At 39.1% G+C, this 20,826-nt stretch overlaps 1 protein-coding gene across 1 annotated transcript in view; it reads left to right on the plus strand.

Moving 5' to 3' along the window:
* Positions 1-18,341, plus strand: part of MARK1 (microtubule affinity regulating kinase 1) — a 2,314,196-nt gene extending 2,295,855 nt beyond the window's left edge. Inside the window, exon 17 of the mRNA XM_044061667.1 lies at positions 17,831-18,341. Within this exon, the coding sequence (XP_043917602.1) occupies positions 17,831-18,185 (355 nt within the window). The 3' untranslated portion in view covers positions 18,186-18,341. The remainder of the gene's footprint in view (positions 1-17,830) is intronic.
* Positions 18,342-20,826: the final 2,485 nt, after the last annotated feature.

A 20,826-nucleotide genomic window follows, 5' to 3' on the forward strand; every position in this document is an offset into this window, starting at 1 on the left:
CCAGGGGGAGAGCATCCTTTGGCTCTGCGGTGCTCCAGAACATCCTTCCATGATGGCCGCCCAAGATTTAGGTAGCTGGGGACTCTGTCCCACAGGTTGCAGACAAATGAAGTCTGCCTACTTCAGATTTAGAAGTTATGTACTCACCATAACGTTCCATCTGAGTAGGTGACTTAATTTGGATGCAACCATCCCCCCCTCCACCCCCCTGACCTATTTAGAGTAAGAGTTTATTCCTGTGTCCAGGTATTTTTTATACTAGTATTCACTAGGCAAACTCAATCTGAGGTCAGTTAGGGCTTGGCAGGGGATTATGGGTAGAGGGAGGAGCTAGGAGCTCGGATCCTAAGCTTTTGAAATGCCGGCTCGGATCCGAAGTCTGATCCGATACCCACAGGTTGCATCCAAATGAAGTCACCTACTCAGATGGAACATTATGGTGAGTACATAACTTCTAAATCATTAACACAAACAGTTTGATTGAAAGAGGGTACTGCAAGGATACCATAGTTTGAGCCACATACAAAAATGGATGGTAGACAAGTAAATACCTAAAAGTAGAAAATGGTTGTGCTGAATTGGGGAAGAGATTTAAGGGCGATGTATTGCAGAAAGCTGAAAAAATATGAGTTTTACGTTTTCTCTCTCTACATCCATGAAGACTTCCTTAAGGCATTCTCATTTCTTCCCACCTGCCAAAACTTGCCATAAAATGTCACTGCGTGTAATCTTTACTGTAGTCCTTGTGGCCTAAGCCTTGGCTGGAATTGATCTGCGAGCATTAACCCACTTACCTGTTTTAGCAAATAACTAAAGTAGTAAAAATGACCTTTTAGAGTATTTTAAGTGTAGAGTTATGTGAGCAATGCTATTTCTAAGGAGGTACCTGAGTTGATGATGATTTAATCATTCTGAGGAGTTCAGCAGCTTTAATGAGTTTAACAAGGTATGAGAATTAACTGGGTAAGGGACAGGCAGCCAGGTATTGGAGGTGATTGTAAACCCACGAACAAAGAAAGGAGTACCATTATATGAGAATGTATACGTATGTATGAGGTTAGCCAGGGAGCTCCACAGTTGCAAAGGCCAGTCCTGCTGGACAAAAATAAAGCAAGAAAAGATGCAGAATTTCACCTATTATTTACAATGCTGGGAGGTTAGTTAATGTGATTAAAATGTTTTGTGATACCTGATCACTGATGATCATTTTTGTCTACCTTTTTAAACCAGAGGAATGTTTTGTTTGGGTAATCCTAACCAGTTTTCATTTAAAATGTAAGAGGTGCTTTATTTGGGATAAACCTAACATGTTTTTCCTTTATTCTTATTGCCTGTGGGATATATTGCGAATGAGCCCTCAAGAACATTGTGTTTCAGCTATATGGCTTCTGAATGTCTATGACTTTTATGTTTTCCTTTTTTAAGTCTTTATGGACAGATTCAGGTCAACAAAGCTAAACGCCAGTAGCTGTGGATATGCACATTTTGGCTTTCTTATGACCTTGTCAGCACAGCATAAGCAGACTGTTTGTCTATACTCTAGAAACACAGGGTCTTTAAACCCAGCTGATGACCATAGCCATTAAGGTGTCTGCAAGACATCCCAACTAACAAACAAAAGTAAAAAGGCCACGCAGACAAACCAGTTAGTAAAAATTATAAGAAAAATCTAACCAAGCTAGAGTTTTTACTGTGTGATACCGTAAACCTCCTGGAATAGTCATGGACATTCAGAAGCCATGTAGCTGAAACACTTTGTCCTTAAAGGGTCATTTGTGTATATATATATATATATATATATATATATATATATATATATATATATATATATAGATATATAGATATAGATATAGATATACATTTCATAGGACTTTATATTATCACAGGTGTGTGTGTGTGTGTGTGTTCGCATGTGTGCGCCCATGTGTTTGTGTGTGTGTGTGTACATGTATTGCATGTGTAATGCACACGTATATATTTAATTTACACCAGATTTTCTTATCTTATTTTAATAACATTCACTTTCCATGTCTAATCTGGGCTCTGTCAGTTAAACTAGACTATACTACTTTTCCTTTTTGTTTTCTCAGTACTGTTCAGAGCCCACACTGTATATGAATATTTTGGTCCTAAAAACTACTAAATCTTAGGTGTAACACTTTAGTACTATTGTCCTTCATGACCATTTTTAGCTTTTATCTCAGTAAAACATTCTACACTTGGAAAACTGCATTACAGACCCTCCTTGAGGAATGTAGTACAGTCATGTAAAGACTTCATCTTTGAGAAGTTACTGTAAAAGAAGCTTCCACATTTCCATCAGTGCTGTGCAGTTTGACAAATATGTTTCAGAAGTGTCAATGTCTATAGGTTTTACACATTTTGTAATTACTACTGGATGCAGTGGATACACAAGCACTTTTGGAAATTCTACCATATTTTGTGTTGTTTTGATGTCTTTATAGCTAAAAATTCAGGAAATTGTATAATATTTCTTGCTGCAGTAAAAGCTTAACTAATCTGCTTTCCTCAAACATTCATTTTCTGTTCTGCATGGATAAATAAAATCTGGCTTTCTGGTGTAGAGTACAAGTTTTATTTGTGCATTAGCTATAGAAAAAATAGACATTTATCTGAACTATTTGCTAGTTTGATAGTACAGTTTATTAATTTTATGTCAAAAATACTTCTATCTTTATTACGTATTCTCATTTTCATAAGTAGCTCCTTCTTTAGTACTCCCTTTATCAAATATGTAAGAATATATACAAAGCAAATGTTAATACATTTTTCTTCATTTCATTCATTCATACATACACATGCACTCATTTTATCCATTTCAAGGCTTTAGGTGAGCAGAAGCCTTTGCCAGCATTTGGTGGACACTGGGCAGAGAAAACTCCTCCTGCACGAGACAAGTTATCACTGAACATTCATGTACCACACACACACACACCTGCCTACAAGCAGTTTTGGAGGATTGCCAGTTCCCCTATGACATTTCTTTGGGAAGGGAGTAGAAACCTGAGCATTCAGAAAAAAATAATGCATACACAGTGAGGATATGCAGAATCTGCACATTAGGTATCCCAACCAGGAACTCAGCAAGAAAACCAAACACTGTGAAGCTGCAACTTCACTGTACTAGTGTGCTTCCAGAATTCTCTTACTGCACACTGAGTTGTTGATTTTGATGCTTTTATTGAGTCAAGGTTGTATTTTGTTTTGCATTGTTGAGTTTTTGTACAATTTCTTTGATATATTTCATTAATTCACATTTGATATAGATTTCATTAGTATAGCTGCCTGCCACAATCACTGCAGAGAATATAGTCTCAAAGAACAGAGGAGAATGGAAACAGCAGATGATGTACAGCACCTACTTCAGTACATAAGGCAGGATGCGGTACCAACCTTGGTTTCCTGCAGGAAATATGTAACTACTTGGGAGAAATGTTGGTCTGGTAGCTGGATACATGAAGGTGGTAAATCCAATGAAGTCATTTATTCATTTTTTTCCTCAATTTACTATTTTTAGAGGCCATTAAGCCCCCTATCCAGTCATGTGCTTCATTGTCTACGTTACCTCTACCAGATAAGAGTTGCCAGCCCATCTCCTGAAAGTATAGAGGGCAAGGGGAGCCAGAGAGCCTCCATAGCTTTAGCAGAGGAGATGGGTGTTTGGTACCTTGCAGTCCTACCCCGTCTTGCATGCTGGAGTACACTTTGTAGACTTCCACCTGCAGTGTGGTCTGGATGCAGAGCAGTAAACAAGAGTGGGGTAAAAGAGAGTGGCTGCCCCAGATACAAGTTGTTAGGAGATGATGAAGTGCTGTACTGGAATTGTTTTATAAATCTCCAAGGATATTGGGACTTCGTAAATTGATAATGCATTTTCCGTCACAACTGAAGCATGGGAGGCCTCAGTATGTGGTGATTTAGCTGTAGCAATCTGCTTGCTACAGTTTCAGGCTGTGGTTCTGTCTGGGTGTACCCTACCCTAAGCTTAAGGCTGGAGAATGCTTCCCAAACCTCCACAAGGTTGAATGCTGATTAATGGATTTTTAGTCACAGCTGAAGCATGGAAGTTCTCTGTGTCCGATGATTTAACTGTAGCAGGCTGCTTGTTACATTTGTAGCAGGCTGCTTGTTACATTTGTAGCAAGCAGCTTGCTACAGTTTCAGGCTATTGTTTTGGCATAGTATGTCCTACCCTGGCTTAAAGATGGAGAATGCCTTCCACTCTTGCATATACAGTACCACTGCTCCTCTAAGTCCTGAGGTTATACCAAAGACCACCATCTGTTCTACATGGTTGTCTCATACCGTCCCCTCAAAAAAAGATGAGTAGGCAAAGCTTCATCATTCGTATCTCCCCCGGCCAGCTTCGAGTGTATGAGCTGCTAATAAAAATGGATTGTATTTTGGTTTTTATCCCTCTATGTGCTAACGGATCTGTCTAATGTACTTTTTCAAGTGGCCACTCCTCAAAAATCTTCTGTTATGGTGAGTGCCTTACACACAGCTGTATTTAGCAAGTTATGCAGTTTATTTTTTACCATATCTGATTAATAAACTAGTAATAATTTAAAAACCTGATAAATCCCATTTAATTTATGGTCTGTTCTCATACATAATCCAGGAAAATAAATTTGAATTAATAAAACATGCACTATTAGTAATGTAATTGTATAGTAAATGGAGTGCACTGATTTTGCTGAAAAAGGGGAAAAATAACCTTGTATTGCATGTAGTGCCAAGATTCTAAGTGCTTCCCTAACGTGAGACTTGATCTTAACAGCACACTGCCATTCACAAAGGACATTAACTTCCAATAAACAATAAAAGGTAAAAGGCTTATAAAAAACTGTTAGAACTTCATCGTGCTGCACTTTTGAAAAATAAGTGTGGCATAACAAAGTGTCTTAACAGCTTGTAAAGCTCTCTGTTTTTCAGTGGAACCCTTTTTCTGTCTGCTGTCTCTATGACACAGCCCAAAGTGTTTTCCTGGCTCTGAAGCCTTTATAGAAGTAGTACAAAACTGTATTGACTTTTCAGGGCCTGAACTGGTATGGCCTATTGCCCACAGTTGTACAGAAGTGCTGTAAACTGTCTTGGTCTCCAAGTCCAGAGATGGTTTCACCATGCCAACTGGATCTTCCACCCAGCTTATGGAGGTGTAACTGGGTGCTCTACCTAACCAAATACTGTAAAAACAGGAAGAGTGAAATGTTCTAGTTCACTTGTGTAAGGTACTCACTTTAACAATGGATGAATGAATTGTGTACATCTTTATACCATCTCCTTCCATTCGTAATGTTTTTGTGATACTGTTGACAACTGTGTTAGAAAATGTATTTGTACTGAAAGCACTTCGCCCTGTTTAGCCTTTATTCTGCCACTTCAGCAGTGTGGTAGATTAGCTTGCTGTTAAGAAAAGTTCTTAACAGCAGGAAAAAAGGGAAACCATGCATTATGGCGGTGTCAGATGGCCACTAAAACCTGTGCTGCAGTGTTAACCTTATGGATGACTTACCACAGTAGCGCAGTTTTAACTGGCATCAACCACTATGACAGTATAATGTCTCCTGACAAATTCTGTCTGTATCACTTATAGCTAGGGAGGTGGCAGAGTCTGATGATATAGTTTTCTGATAGTTGGTATGTTTGTGTGGGTTCCAAATGCTGTTTGTCTTGTTCTCTAAATGTGTATGGAGGCACAGTTGAAAGAGACTTACAAATTGTATTTATTTGTTTGACATTTGTTGAATAGGAATGTCTGACTGAGCTAGAGCCCTTTTTCAGCAGAGGCCAGAGGAGAAAAGCTCCACAAAAAGCATGACAAATTGGTTACAATATTAACTTTCTTTGAGAACAATACAGAGCATTTGGAGTATAGTACACCAATTTTTTACAAAATGTTGCATCTTTTGAGATTGTACGGAGCATGCAAAAACAAAATACAATTGTCAGTTCATTTACAAATAACTGTCATAGTTGATTGATTTTACAATGGAAACAGTAAGATTTATTTCTCAGAGATGGGGAGATAAGTCAGAACACAAGTTAGGTAAAGAAGCAGAGAGAGCAGTTAGAACTAGGTGAGTTAGAGAGTAAGTGAGAGAGAGTGCAAGTAGTTGAGTAATTATATTGGTAGTTAGAAGGGACTGAGTGAGTAGGTTTAAGGGATGATGGTGATGGGGGAAGTTTATACTGGGATTTTACAGAGGCATGTCCCGGTGTTTAGTAGGTATTCTTTTTGACCCTTCTTGAATTTGTGTGCATGGGATTTCTTTCTGACGGGCATGGGTGGCTTGTTCCTAGATAGGGCAGGAAAGTGGCTATATAGATTTTGGCCTGTTGATCTTTTGGGCTTGTATATTTCCAAGTGTAGTTGGTCAGAGAGCCTGACGGTTCTAGAGGAAGTATACAGAGAAATGAGTGAGGAGATGCCTGGACAGGAGGAGAGCTTGTTTAGGATGGAATGAATGATAAGCTGAGAAATGAGGAGTTGATGGGGGGAATTCTAGCCAGTTTAAAGCTTTGAGAGAGTGGACAGTGATGTAAGTTGGTGGGCAGGTTAGCAGAGAACCTGGCTATGTTGTTGTAAGTGGTTTCGAGTTTAGTTAGTAGAGAGGATTGTAGGTTAATTAAGATTTGTGAGCTGTAGAGAAGGCTGGGAAGAAGGTAGGCATAGGCAGGAGACAGTCTAGAGTCTTTTGTAAGGATTTTTTTTATTTCTGTAAAGTGAACCAAGTGTTTGGTGTATTTTCTTTATGCAGTGGTGGACATGTAGGTCAAATTTGAGTTGGTCATCAGTGATTGTTCCAAGAAGCTTAGTGCGAGTTTCCACACTGATGATGATGGTGTTAAGTAAAGTGATAAGAGAAGGTAGATTTAAGATGTATGAGAGATTTTGGGAGGAGTAGAAGTTTAGTTTTGTTTTGGGGGATGTGGATAAGTTGGTTATTAGAAAGCCAGTTTGTGACAGAGTTAATGGAGTTTTGAGTAAGAGTATCCAGGTCTGCAAGGGTATCAGAGGTGGAGATGATTGTGGAATCATTGGCCTACAGTATGAGAGAAGAGTGAGAACAGGATGTGTAGAGCTGATTGGTGAATATGTTAAACAATAGAGGACCAAGATGTGACCCAATCTAGTTCTGTCATCCCCTTTGAGTTGGGTTATCTTATCCTTGCTTGCAGGCTGTAACTAGCCATTTCTAGCCCATTGGGCTGCCTGCCATTTACTGCTTAAGGGAGAAATCAAAGCCAAGGACAGGACAGCCTACAGAGTGGGCAGTGTTAACCATCCCAGATACAGTGATGACAGGAACAGTGTAGCCCTCTACTTTTGTGAGAGTATCTTCCACTGGTGTACTTCTTTGCTCCTGCTAAATGCAGATAACACTTATAGTTTGCCCCCCCCCCCAAAAAAAAAAAAGTAATTTAAAGGAGAAGTGCGATTTTTCAAGATTCACTGTTCTCCTGTATTTTGTGTCTTCTTTTGGCACTCAGCATTTCAAGTGCTAGCATTTCAGTATGGAGCCATATTCAATACTTCAAGTACAGTTGGCTTAGTCTTTGATTTCTCTTTTAAGTAATAGCTTTTTTTGGCAACCGCCAGCATTATACTTAACAAGACGGTAGTATGTCTACGCAATTCAGATCTGGTATCTCAGATAAAAATAAATTATTTTCTTAGTTATACCCATCTGCTCACCCAGTATTTCTGACGTAGTACTCTGTAAGGAATTTTTAAAGTCTGCCAACTCATTACACTCCCAAAACATATGTTCCCAGTTAGCTGTTTCTTCCCTATCACACCTCCAACATTTACCATCTGTCTGAGTAAAAAGTCTTTGGAGTCCGTCTAGTTGGGGTATAAAATGCCTAACCTAAGCAAACACTTTAAAGCAAACATCTTAAGTCGTCTTGACTTTGCTGCATACTTGGGAGCCATACAGATGTCCTCCCATTATTTCCTTGTGAATTGCTTATCCAGTTTAACTTCCTGATCTTTTCTAATCTCCTTTGATTGATTCCAGTAGTTATTGTGCAATATTTTATATGCCCTACTAATTATCCCTAGCATCATTTCTGATTAGTCCACATCATGGTGTTGCACTAAAAATAATATGCAAATTATAAAACTGCCAAGAAAACAGTCTGTGCTTTGACCTTTGGCAAGAATGATAAGAAAACATTTTAGAGAGACTTTGGCATAAACTGCAACTGGTTCCAAGATTAGGAAACTTGCTGGAGTTAGTTTGAATGAGAAAATGTACCATGTATAAATGCCTGTGCTGGTTTAAGAAAAACATCTGGAATGCACTAAGAGATACCATACTAAAAGGATACAAGACATAAACAACATGTCCTACACGGACCTGCTCAAAGCCCTGTCACTGTACCCTGTATCTCTCAGACTGCTAAGAGGTGACCTGTGTCTGGCATACAAGGGATCCTCTGACCCATTACTGAAGGATTTACTGCACATCAGCAAGTCACCTCACATTAGAAATGTTCAGTGTAGAGATCTACACCTCTTTTGCTACATCAGCAGAACATTTTGGAGGGGCATGTATCTCTCGCAGAGAATACAGCTGCTATAGAACAGACTCCCCATCCACGTAAAACAAAGTGCATTCCTCTCCATTTTCAAGCACAACTTAGATATGTGCATGGAAACAGAAAATTTACCTCAGGACTGCCCCTGTACTATTAATGGAGAGATGCAGCTCCTAAATGCTTTATCCCATGTATCAGTCCCCGGAAGTTATCTAGGATATGGTCCCAGTTATTCTCATTAGGGGTAGTACATAATTATCGACCATAGGATGAGTAAGGTCAGTCTATATATCCAAATGAGATGGGTTATTTTGAACACAAAAGTGGAAATTGGGTAGGCTGCAGCTAGCCTAGTAGTTACCTATGAACCTGTGGAAAGCTAATGCTTGTGCTTTTAGATGCTACAAATTCAGATTAATGCATAAATTAGTAGTGCTGTAAACCATGATATTTCCTTCAGCTACTTATTTCAGAGGCTAATACTATTTTACTACTCGTGAGTGATTTAGGTGTCATTTAAAAGAAGAGTTAAGAGTAATCAGATGTAAGTTGGTGCATGTAATTCCATTGTATACATCTGATTGGCAGCTGTGTAAGGGTCTGTTTTTCTTTAAAACAGTATATCATTGGATCTGTTTTTTCTTTAAAACAGTATATCATTGTTTAGGGGACTGTAATGAGAACTACTGATATACTATGTTGTTTGCACTCTAGTCTTAACAGTAAGGTGTTGAGCTCTGTAGAGCATTACATCCCTTTATAGCATGGGTCTCGATCTTTTGGCCCATGGGTGAAATGTGGCCCTATGAGTACAGTGAATCCAGTCTGAAAAGCTTTTTTAATATGATTCAATTTATTTAACATTTGTTTACCAGGAAAGTCCAACTTGGAACGAGGCCAATTTTCAGTGGAGGCCTGGGGAGAAACGCTCCAGACGCATGTCTTTGTAACAAGGGAGGAAACCAGAGTACCCGGAGAAAACCCACACAAATGCAGGATGGACATGCAGACTCCACACACAAGGCACTCCAGCAGAGAACCAAACCAGAAAGCCTCTTGCTGTGAGGCGACAACGCTACCCCTGCACCACTGTCATCCATTATAGAGTTTAGTTTGCAAGTCAAACCACTTTGACAAATGCTTGCCTTAATGGCTCAGAGCAGTGCATATAACGTGTGTGTGTGTGTGTGTGTGTGTGTGTGTGTGTGTGTGTGTGTGTGTGTGTGTGTGTGTCATTGTAGACATACATTTCTTGCAGCAATACTAGTTTCTTTGTTTTGTGCACTTCATTGTCTCCCAAACCTTGGATCTGGGTTGCTTTTACTTTTTTGTCATAGTACTGTAGCTGCAGAGTATGTACAGTATAGAATTGCTGTTGGTTTTTGTGTAACTTGTTACAAGTAAGTAAAAAGGGTGATGGGGGGGGGTGTTGTGCATATCTTGTTTGTAGTGTAAAAATTAACTAACTGCAGTTAAGTATTGAAGACTGTTTTCTTCCATTGTACAGCATTTGCGCCGATTAACATCCAACTTAGTGTCATAGTAATCGTGGCCTTATTGTATCTTGGATGTTACTTTACATGTCACGCTGCTGAATTTATAGACTTTTTTCTTTTATAGCCTGAGGACTTTGTACCACTTAAATTGTTGCTTTATGGAAAGTTTTTGTCCATATGCATATTTGTGTCTTTCTCTATCATGTAGCTTATCAGAAGAATTCCTGAGTAACGTCCTTTAAAAATTAATTGACTGTCCTACACTTAACTATGCAGCCAAAGGCTTTTTTTCATGTGGTACTAAAAAGCAAGAAGGAATGCAGCTTCTATCAGGTGCAACTGCTTACCTCAGTCGTTTGTTAGCTGTTCAACTGTTGGTCTGTTTTGTTATAAGATTGTTTTGCATATTTTTTTAATCATTGCTTCTTGGGAGGTTTATATATATATATATATATATATATATATATATATATATATATATATATATATACACACACACACACACACACACACACACGTCTGTGTCATTTGTCAGAAATGCCAGTCAGTAACATTCTTTAAAAATGATTTTGCTGTACTACATTTGCTGTGCAGCCAAAAGTTTGATATTGTGTTACTTAAAAGTAAGAGGAAATTTATCAAGTGGAATTGTTCACATCACTGTGTTTTATTGCCAGTTGTACAACTATATTGTATTGAGGAGCTGGATAGGTGGAGTAGATTAACAGAAGATACTATATTTCATATACTCTGAATACCTGGTCGGGTAATGAGTTTTCGTGCTTGATGTCCTATAACCATAAGTCAGTATTTATGGGTGCATGATTTATTTGGTAAATTGACATACTTTGTGGAATAACATGCAAATTTGTGGTATTTGTAACTGCAAAATGCAGTATTTTCCACCACTTTTCTTTAAAGGGACATATTTTGGAAGGTGGTATACTCTGATATGTTAAGTAATGTTTCTTGCAGTTGTCAGTTAATTACATTCCATTGAATATATGTCTGGTGAGTAAGTGTTGTGGTCTACATTTCCAAATTCCATCGTAGTAATCTGTATTTGCAGTGCTACAGTCTGAGCGTGAGACAGTTGTAATGCAAACCAGGCAGTAATGCAATAGATGACCTGTGGGCCTCAGCTGAGTGTACTAGACCTCATGAAGCTTTTTTTTTTTTAATACATTTATTGAATTATCACTTGTGACATAGGCAAATTTACAGTAATCTAAAAGTAATCAAACTGTATTAAGAAATTAACATTAAACATTGTACTTCACATATATTGCTATATATCGAACTTGTGCAGCTCTTGAGACATTTTAGTGAGAGACCATTGCTTTCTAGAGTTCATGATGAAGTGCTGAGTAGCGTGACAATTTTGATTCCAGTATAAGCCAATGTAGGGATTTCTTATTTTATCCAGAGTATTGTCTGTATTGCTTAGTGGAATGGTGGTTTTCTGCCATTTTTTATTGTTCATGTTGTATATTAATTGAATAACTGAAAAGTCTGAATATCTAATAATTATTCCATCACTTGTATATATGACAGGAATGGTCCATCTTCCTTTACCTCTAGGGTGCATGGTGATAGGACTTGGGCAGCTCAGCACATAAAATTTTCACAGGCCACCAACTCCTCTCTTTTATTTGCAGTCCTCTGCAGAAAAGGATCCCTCCCCAGATGTGTTACCGCACATCAGTGCATGCGTATCTGAATTAACTTATGGATTTTTTTGTGTGTGCCTTCCATTATTTGTACATTTTTTAGCTTTTTAATTTTTTTCCTGATTACTTCAGACCTCTTTTTATAAAAGTTAATGCTAATATTTTTCAGTCAATTGCTGACTAACTCCTCCTGCCATTTTGCTCCTTGGTTTTAGTTCTCTTTGGTTTCTTTTTCCCCATAATGCAGCAGGTTCCTTTGGGTGAGCTTCTGTTTATGTTCACGGAGAGTTATATTTTCATCTAGTTTAGAAAGTTCTTTCTTTAGATTTAGTCTGATTCTTCCCTTTCCCTGTAGGTTGGTTAAGTGTTTAGATAAGGTGTTGTGTGGAAGGATTCCCCCTTTTAACAAGCCTTTCTTCAGTATAATTTTTGTAAGGAAATGTTTTTAACTTTGCTAAAATAATAATTAATTTGTAATCTTTGTGTATACCTCTTCCTTTGTATTGACTCTCCAAGCCTTTACATGTACTACCTGGGTTAAGGATTGATGTTGGTGTTTTGATTTTTTTCTTTTCAAATGTGTCTTACTCCTTTCTCTTTTACAGGCTTATCTTTCTAATTCTGAGCTGAGTAAAACTGGATCCTGCAGACTGTTTAACTAGCCCCAGTCTAGGTTTCATATCACTTTTGTTCTGAGCACCCTTCGATTCATAACAGGCTGTAGCAGTAGCTCCTGTTTGGACTTTAGGTGTCTGATGCAGTGTCTTAGCCTAACTCCCTTGCTGGGCTCAGGAATGCTGTCTTTTTCAGTTTGTCTAAAGCTTAATGATAGTTTCTGGCCATTACAAGGGCCTTCACTTTAGTTTGCATCTCTGTTCCCATTCTTTACCATTTTCAGATTGAGACATGAGAATGAGTATATTATGGAGAGGATGTTGCCCTTTATTCTCTGCAGGGAGGTCTAGCTCTTTTGCAGTCCATTACCTCCCTGTCTGCCCTTGGATAGATGCATTTACTCTTAATTTATTGTCTCGTATATAATTATAATTTGTATTTCTATATCTCCTCTCCCTTCTCCTTGTTCATATATGTGGACCCTGAAGGTTTGGTTGAATCTGCAGATGGATGACTATAAAGTGATGGGTACTTTTAGTCAAAAGTTTATTTGAATTCTGTTTTGAAGGGGTCTGACTGTCCTTTCATGGTGGTTCTGGAGTTGGTATATTTAAGTATGGGGTATGGGGTAGAGGCCCACATTGGGGGTATAGCGACAAAAACATCCACTTTAAGTGACTTTGTTTTTATTAAAATGTGGAGATTTTTGTGCTTTTGATGGAGTTGGGTATTTTTTTATAGTGTATTAGTGTGTTTTTGTTTGTTGGGGAATGCTACTTTTGTTTTTATATTGTAAAAGATTGTATATTAAATAGGTTTGACCGTTTGAAATTTTTGTTTTTCAGTTCTGTGGTCAATCTTTTTAACGTTTGATTATTCATAATATCATACGTATGCATTTTTAGTGACTCTCCAAGCCTGCACTTTTTCTTTTTTAGCCATATAATTCATTTCAGTTTCTGTATTTGCCCTCTACTTTTTTATTCTGTTAATAGAAGGGGTGAGGTTTTTCCTCCACTCTTGTTTTACCATAGTCTGTCATGTTTCCCACAAGGGTCAGTCATACACAGACCAGTGAGTGTTTCTTGGCTGTTCCTTTGACTGCCTTCCATCTTCATAATCAGAACTGTTCTGACGATAGTCCTCTTCTTAGGTATGTATACATCCAATTGCTCATACCTGTGGGCACTGGAAGGAATTTGTTTGGTGGACATCCTCCAAAGCTAGTTACGAAAATAAAATTGCCAAAGATTCCAAAGACAACCACAAAGCATTCTATAACTATGTCAAGAATCTAAATGGCAATGCTCAGATCTGCTCTGAGCTAAAACAGAATGGCATTAAATATACTGATCCAAAGGATATTGCCAATATCCTGGCAGATGATTCAGTGCCAACTTCACCCCCCTCTCACCCCCTAAATGGCCCATCTCAACTCCGGAAGATTGCCAAATTCCAGTAATAACGGTCACACAGGTACAAAACGCACTCTCTAAAGCCAAGAATACAGCATCCATGGGACCAGATGACATCCCGGGCTGTGTACTACATGAACTACAATATGAACTGGCACCTCACCCAAGTGTCATGTTTAATCATAGCCTCACCTCAGGGTTCATGCCCACTGAGTGGCGCAGAGCTACAGTTATCCCAATCCACAAGGGGGGATCTACCTTGGATCCCGGAAACTACCGTCCCATCAGTCTGACAAGCCTTATCTGCAAGGCCATGGAGCGTATTATCATGGAACTTATAAACAAAGACATTGGCAACCTTCAAACACTGGACCCCACCCAGTTTGGGTTTGTGAATGGCCGATCTTGTCTCCTGAACCTGATTGACTTCTTTGAATCAGTCTCCAGAGCCATGGACAAGGGTAAGGTGGTCCACACAGCCTATCTAGACCTTGCCAAGGCCTTTGATACCATCCCCCACTCTGGAATCATAGATAAACTTACTAAGTTGGGCATTAATCCCTATGTCACCCAATGGGTTGCTAAATGGCTTACTGATAGAACCCACACTGTAAAAGTAGCCGACTCCAAATCCAGCTCCAGACAAGTGACAAGTGGAGTACCTCAGGGTTCAGTCCTGGGGCCGCTCTTGTTTGGCATCTACTTCTCTGAAGTACAGGTCAACACTAAGGGACTCTGGCTAACAAAGTTTGCAGATGACTGCAAACTGGGAGCCATTATTGAATCCCCAAATGATGTGGATACTCTACAAAAGGGCCTTACAGAAACAGATGCTTGGTGCCAGAGCCATGGGCTCAAGCTCAATGCCAAGAAATGTATTGTTATCCCCTTTGGGAAAAAAACATGTATCCATGAATTACCATATAGGTGGCAGTACACTAAACACAGAAAGTGTGATAAGAGACTTGGGGACACAGGTGGACAGTGGTCTCACCTTCGATAACCACATTGCCACAACAGTCAGGAAATCCTTCTATGTGGCACACCTCATCACGAAGGCTTTTCATCCAGAAAAAAGGAGGTCATTGTCCCACTGTACTCATCCCTCATTAGACCCATTATAGAATACAACGCCCATTTGGTATGTACCTCTCAAGACATCTGCAACAACTGGAAAGGCCTCAGAAATACCTCACTAAAAGAATCACAGGCCTAAAGCAGATGCCCTACGCTGACCGCCTTAAAAAACTCCAGCTATACTCTGTCGCATATCGCCTACTCAGAGGCGATCTCTGCTTAACATACAAGGCCATGTCAAACCCAGAGCTGTTGGACATGCTACACTTAAAGAAATCCCAATCCCTCAGAGCTACACGCCCAGGGATCTAAACCTTGTCATCACAATAAACAAAACATGCTGGAGGGATAGGTTCCTGACCCAGAGACTCCCCAGACTCTGGAATAGATTGCCCATACATGTCAAGCAGAGTGCCTCTTTGGACCTCTTCAAGAGGAACCTTGACGATTGGATGGGAGAAAGGAAATTCACCCTAGGGATCACGTCAGCCGCCCTGCTAGACAGGGGTCCAGGAAAGTAAATAATGTGGGAAGAAATAGCCAGGGAATTGTTATGGCTAGGCTTGTATAGGCTCTAGGGCTGATAGCCTAGTACCAACCTATGACATTGTCCACTCACCAAGGCATTTCTAGCTTTTGATGGTCCCAGTCCAGTAAGATGTTAGTAGATTTATCCTTATGACTACTAAGGTCTCCTCCTAGAGTCAGATTCAGTTTCTGGTTTCCTTAGAACTTGGTCAGGACAATCTTCTTCCCAGTGGACTCCTGGATGGGCTTGTCTTCCTGCTTTTATCATTATTTAGTATTTTACTTTCCATTTAGGTAATATGGTTCTTTAAGTATATTTCTCATCATGTACTTAGACAAAATCATGTTCTAGCTATTTGTGCCTTTAGATAGGGGTGTTCATTCTGTCTTCTTGGTCTCCAGCCCTTTTTAGTGTTCCAGCCTTGGTGTTCATCCTTTAGCATTTTTTCAAATAACAGAAAAGATATATATTACCTTAAGAGATGGACTTATTTTGTTTTGCATATTTCCATGGCATCGGCCTATATTCTAAAGTATTTCCTTAGCATCCAGTCTATATTCTGAAGTTGGCTATCTTCCCCTGCTTAACATTATTTTAGACCTTGGAAACCATTTCTGCTCTCCCTCCCTCCCTGTGTCTTGTTACTATTTATTGGATCTCGTTTTGGATTCAGACTTTGATTTCAGGAGTCTTTGTCTAAATGGTTGGTAATGACCAGCTGGTCTCTTTCTGCATAGACCCACCAGAGTTCTCTGGACTTTGTGCTCTCATTCCATTTAGTATACTTTCCTTGACCTCCAGTTCCTGCTAAAAAAAAACAAGACATTAAGGGCACCCTGTTCATCTGCCTTCAGTCTACCCTTTGGAGTATTTTGTCAGAGCCTTTGATGGATGCCTTCAATTGTGGCCTACTGTGTTTTCTTCTCTGGACAGTATCATCCACGGGCAGACCCTGTTTATTCTGGACTTTAGATGAGTCATCCTCATGTTGCTTGACTATTATTGGTGCATTTTCTTTTCCTTGATCTATGCCTTGACTCATTTGATCTAACCACTGATGCTGTGATTGACATTCATTGTTTAATGAACAGTTTCTTTCCCCTAATTATACATTGTTATTCAGTGAGCCTCAGGTTGTTGGCATTACTGTCATGCTGCTAAGTTGTCTTTAGCTTGTCACTACTGTCTTTCTTTGCTGTGGTTACCAGGTTCCTCTCAGTCCTTGAAAAACTCTGTCATGGATCTGGAACTTTATCTTTCCTGGATCTCAGCTAGTTTGTCAGAGTGCAGTATTATTTTTGGATATAACCTGTGGTTGTCTCTTTACTGGTTCACTAAGTTCCATTTTCTTTTTGGAAGCTTTAGATGCTGACCATGCACCTCCATTCTTTTCAGAATAGTTTGTGGAAGGCTTGATATTTTTCTTCCCTTGCACTTACCTTCATTGTCACTTTAATTCTTTGATTTGTGATTTTTTTTATATGGTTCCCACTCTGTGTGGGGGATAGTGTTTTCTTTTCTGCTAGCCAAATTATTTGGCTTCTCTCAACTTTGGTACAAGGGAGGTGGTGTCTTAATCTTAGTGACACGAGTTGTCAGTCCTGTCTTGTTGTTCAGTGTTATTTTGTCTTCACTATGTTTATGGGCAGTGGTTATTTGTAGTAATCCAAGGGAAGGTGTCCACAAACATTCTAGCCTCTAGTTATGCTGTTTGAAGCGTCAGTATCCGGACTAGCCTAACTTGGCTTCTCTTCCCCTCAAATGGTTGGACCCCAAAGGATGTCTAGATTAGTTAGAGAGTCTGAGGGTATTGCCCACAACAACACGCAAAGCGAAGTATGCAGTCAAGCTATGACTGATTGATGTAAACAATTAATCAATGTCTGCTTGGGAGATGTTTGTAGATTAGGTATCTCTGTCCTTCATTTAGCTTGGAATTATTACCATAGAGAGAATCCTTGTGATCAGCCACCCAGCAATGTAATTGATTGGAGCTCTGACATAGAGATTGAGCAAGATTGACCAATCTTGTGTGCAAAAGTTATGAATGTACTGTAATGATAGATGTGTAGAACTGTATCCATATTTCTCTGTTAACCCTCCCTTCTTTCCTGCTCCTTGAATTTGAGGTTGTTTATTGTTTCTAAGCATTGTGTCTTACCCGTTTGGCTTCACCTTCCACAGGCTAACATAAATTTAGTAGGGGGAATTTGGCACTTATGAATATGGAATGAAAGGGAAGAGTTTGGTGTCAGGGTAAAGTTTTAGGTGCTGAGCTACCTAGGGGCCACTGACCTTGAGTCGTAGAAGAAGATGGACCTAGTCCTACACATCTGTCTTTAAGGTAAGTACGTAACTTTTGTTTGTCTATGTTCACTGTTTGCTGTCATTTAGACTCTATGAGCAGGAAGGTTGTTCAGTCATGTCACTATAACTTTTACCCTTATGAATTTACTGCAGGAGTACTTCAGGAGAACCAAAAGAGAAGGACAGGGAAGAAGCTAGAGAGTCTAAGCCTCGCTCTCTGAGATTTACATGGAGCATGAAGACCACTAGTTCCATGGATCCAAATGACATGATGAGAGAAATACGAAAAGTGTTGGATGCTAATAACTGTGACTATGAACAAAGGGAAAGATTTCTACTGTTCTGTGTCCATGGAGATGCACGGCATGACAGCCTTGTCCAGTGGGAGATGGAGGTTTGCAAGTTGCCACGTTTGTCTCTAAACGGAGTCCGCTTCAAACGAATATCAGGGACCTCTATTGCATTTAAAAACATAGCATCTAAAATAGCAAATGAATTAAAACTCTAATGACAAAGGCCAATGCAGAAATATTTGCACGCAATGTAAAATTAATAAATAATTGAATGTACTGGTTTTACAGCTAATGACATTGGCCTAAGGAACTTTCATTGTGTAAATGGTTAGAAGTTTCCTTTATTGCAATAAAGTTATACATAGTTATTATGAGCTGTACAAATGAAGTTTAGTATGATCTATAAACTGCAGTAGCTACAACATCTGTTCAAAATGTACAGGTAAGTATATAGATCACTGTATTCAGTTTATGTTCATAGTGCAGTAAGTGGCTTTACTTCCTCTAGATCTTGTATAGTTAGATTTGGATTTTATACACAAGTATGTTCATTTACATACATAGCTGGGTTTAAATGTTCTTTGTTTGTAGCTGCTGTCTATTTTTTTCTTTTTACATTGTCATCTTCGTGAATTTTTTTCCCCATATTTGGCTGTCCAGTTGTGGAGCATTATGGTCTCAGCTGCAATATTAGGACCATTTGACTCTGTGGCGTATGGCTATTCTTGGCTCATATACATTTATTAGGTACCTGCTGATGCCACCTTACCATTTTTAATTTATTAATGACCATTTTGGTTACTAGTGAAAATGTGTTAAAAGCAAATTTTTGTTGTTGTGTTAATATTTTGTAATATTTTATGACTAAAACTGATGGATGGAAAATGCTCCCTGTATCTATACTTTGTTGAAAATGAATGCACCTCATCAGTCTAACTGCAGTACTGATAATTATGCCAGTTTATTAGACATTCATACTTCATAAAATTGTTTGGTATAGTTCAGTCACTTATCCTCTGTCTTGGCTCCTTCTGTTACTGAGGGTGATGCTTTTCCTTGACAGTAGCTGGTGGCATTAAGAATCTATCATCCCCTTGCTTTAAGTTATTCTGTGGTCCAGCAGTATAGCGTAGCAGGCTTAGGCTTGCATATAGGTTAATAAAATATATCTAATACCAAGATTTGATTCCTTTGGTGTTAAATTGCATCGTCTGTGACATTTAAGCAAGTAATATAACCAGACCAAAGCTTCCTTATTGAGCTCACAAAAAAGTCACTTAAACCTAACCGGTTTTATGTGGTTGTATATAAATCACTCCATGACAGAACTTCACTTAAAGGTCAACTAGTTTTCATTTTCACTAAACAAAAATCAAATACACAGATGAGCACAAGTCAGATGCCAGTAAAACCAAGTAATCATAAGCAAAGTAAAATGTGTACATTAAAATTGAAAACTGTAACTATTTTTAATGAAAACACATATGAGCTTTTGCCAAAAAAAGGATTCATCGGATAAAAAAAAAAGTAGCTTGAAGCCTGTGTATACCCATAGCACTCTATCATGTGATAATCTAAAACATGCATTTATTAGTAGATATAACAAACATTTGTGGATCAGTAAAACAAACCAAGACTTTGTTGACCTAACCCAGTGGCATAGAAGGATGAAGGGCTAATCATGGCCCAGGTGACCCATGTTTGATTTGCAGCGTAGGCACTTGAGGATCAAGATGGGGAATGATGAGCTTGAGTGTCCAGCGCCAGCTCGCTGATGTTTGGGAGAAGGGAGGTTGCATGGCCCATGACGTGTGTCAGGTAAAAGCGCACCACCTCTCTTTGACCAGGCAGCCATAGTGAGCCCACAAGCAGCCTACTGGATGGAACGGTAGGTCACTCTACAGGACCTGCAGCTGGCCTGCTTCCTACCAGCTGATTCTCACCATTTATGAGGGAGACAGATGGGCTGTTAAGGCTTCCTGGGCAGGAACACAGAGCTGAAGGGCTTTCACTGAACCTAGTGATGACTGGTTTTCACCCCTACAGGATGAACAGGACACTTGGATGTCTGTAATAAAGCCATTGGGAAGGGGTCCTTTTAGAAGTGGCTAAGAGGATTTGGAGGATAGCGGGATAAAAAAATAAAACACGACTCTGTAAGTAGTAATAGATGGTCACTAGCGATTATCTAATCCTTTTAGAGTCTGAGTGGGATAAATATTACATTTATCATTCAAACTAGGTGGGAAATATAAACGTAATGTAGGTTTACCTTGCCCCAGTCACTAGATCATTATCGGTATTTCACCACCCCATATTCTTTTGGTGGGGTAATGACACATCATGAAATTAAAAACATGCACATCATCTTTCTTCACCTGCAGTTTAACATTTTTTCATTAAGCTTCCTTATAGTTTACCTATATATAAAACCCACATAAACCGTGTAAATCACATAAGTGCTGTTTTAGTCAAGAAAGTGGTAAATATCACAAATCATTTTAGCAAATGGATCATCAGAAGTATTGCTCTGTATTGTAAACTTTCACTAGCTTGGCTTCAGTCTTCTACCTTGGGCAGATTGCTAGAAGTAATTCAGAAGTAAGAGTAAAGAATGCATGCACCCACAATAAGAATTTAGATAATGAAGGCCAGTCTGGTTTCAAAAGGAATAATTTAGATATCGGAGTAGAAATTACTTTGGGGTGATATGGTCGTGCATTTTGAAACATGCATCGGCTGATTTTGAAACATGCACTGGCTGTGAAGATTTCAGGCTGGATGTGCCAAGCTGTGGTTTGCATGGTAAGAGTGAGCCCATTTCCACCGTAGCTGACAACTGGATATGTAGCAGTA

This window comes from Protopterus annectens, chromosome 1.part0 (assembly GCF_019279795.1).
Source record: "Protopterus annectens isolate FY-2018-M chromosome 1.part0, PAN1.0, whole genome shotgun sequence".
NCBI classification, from domain to species: Eukaryota; Metazoa; Chordata; order Ceratodontiformes; family Protopteridae; genus Protopterus; species Protopterus annectens.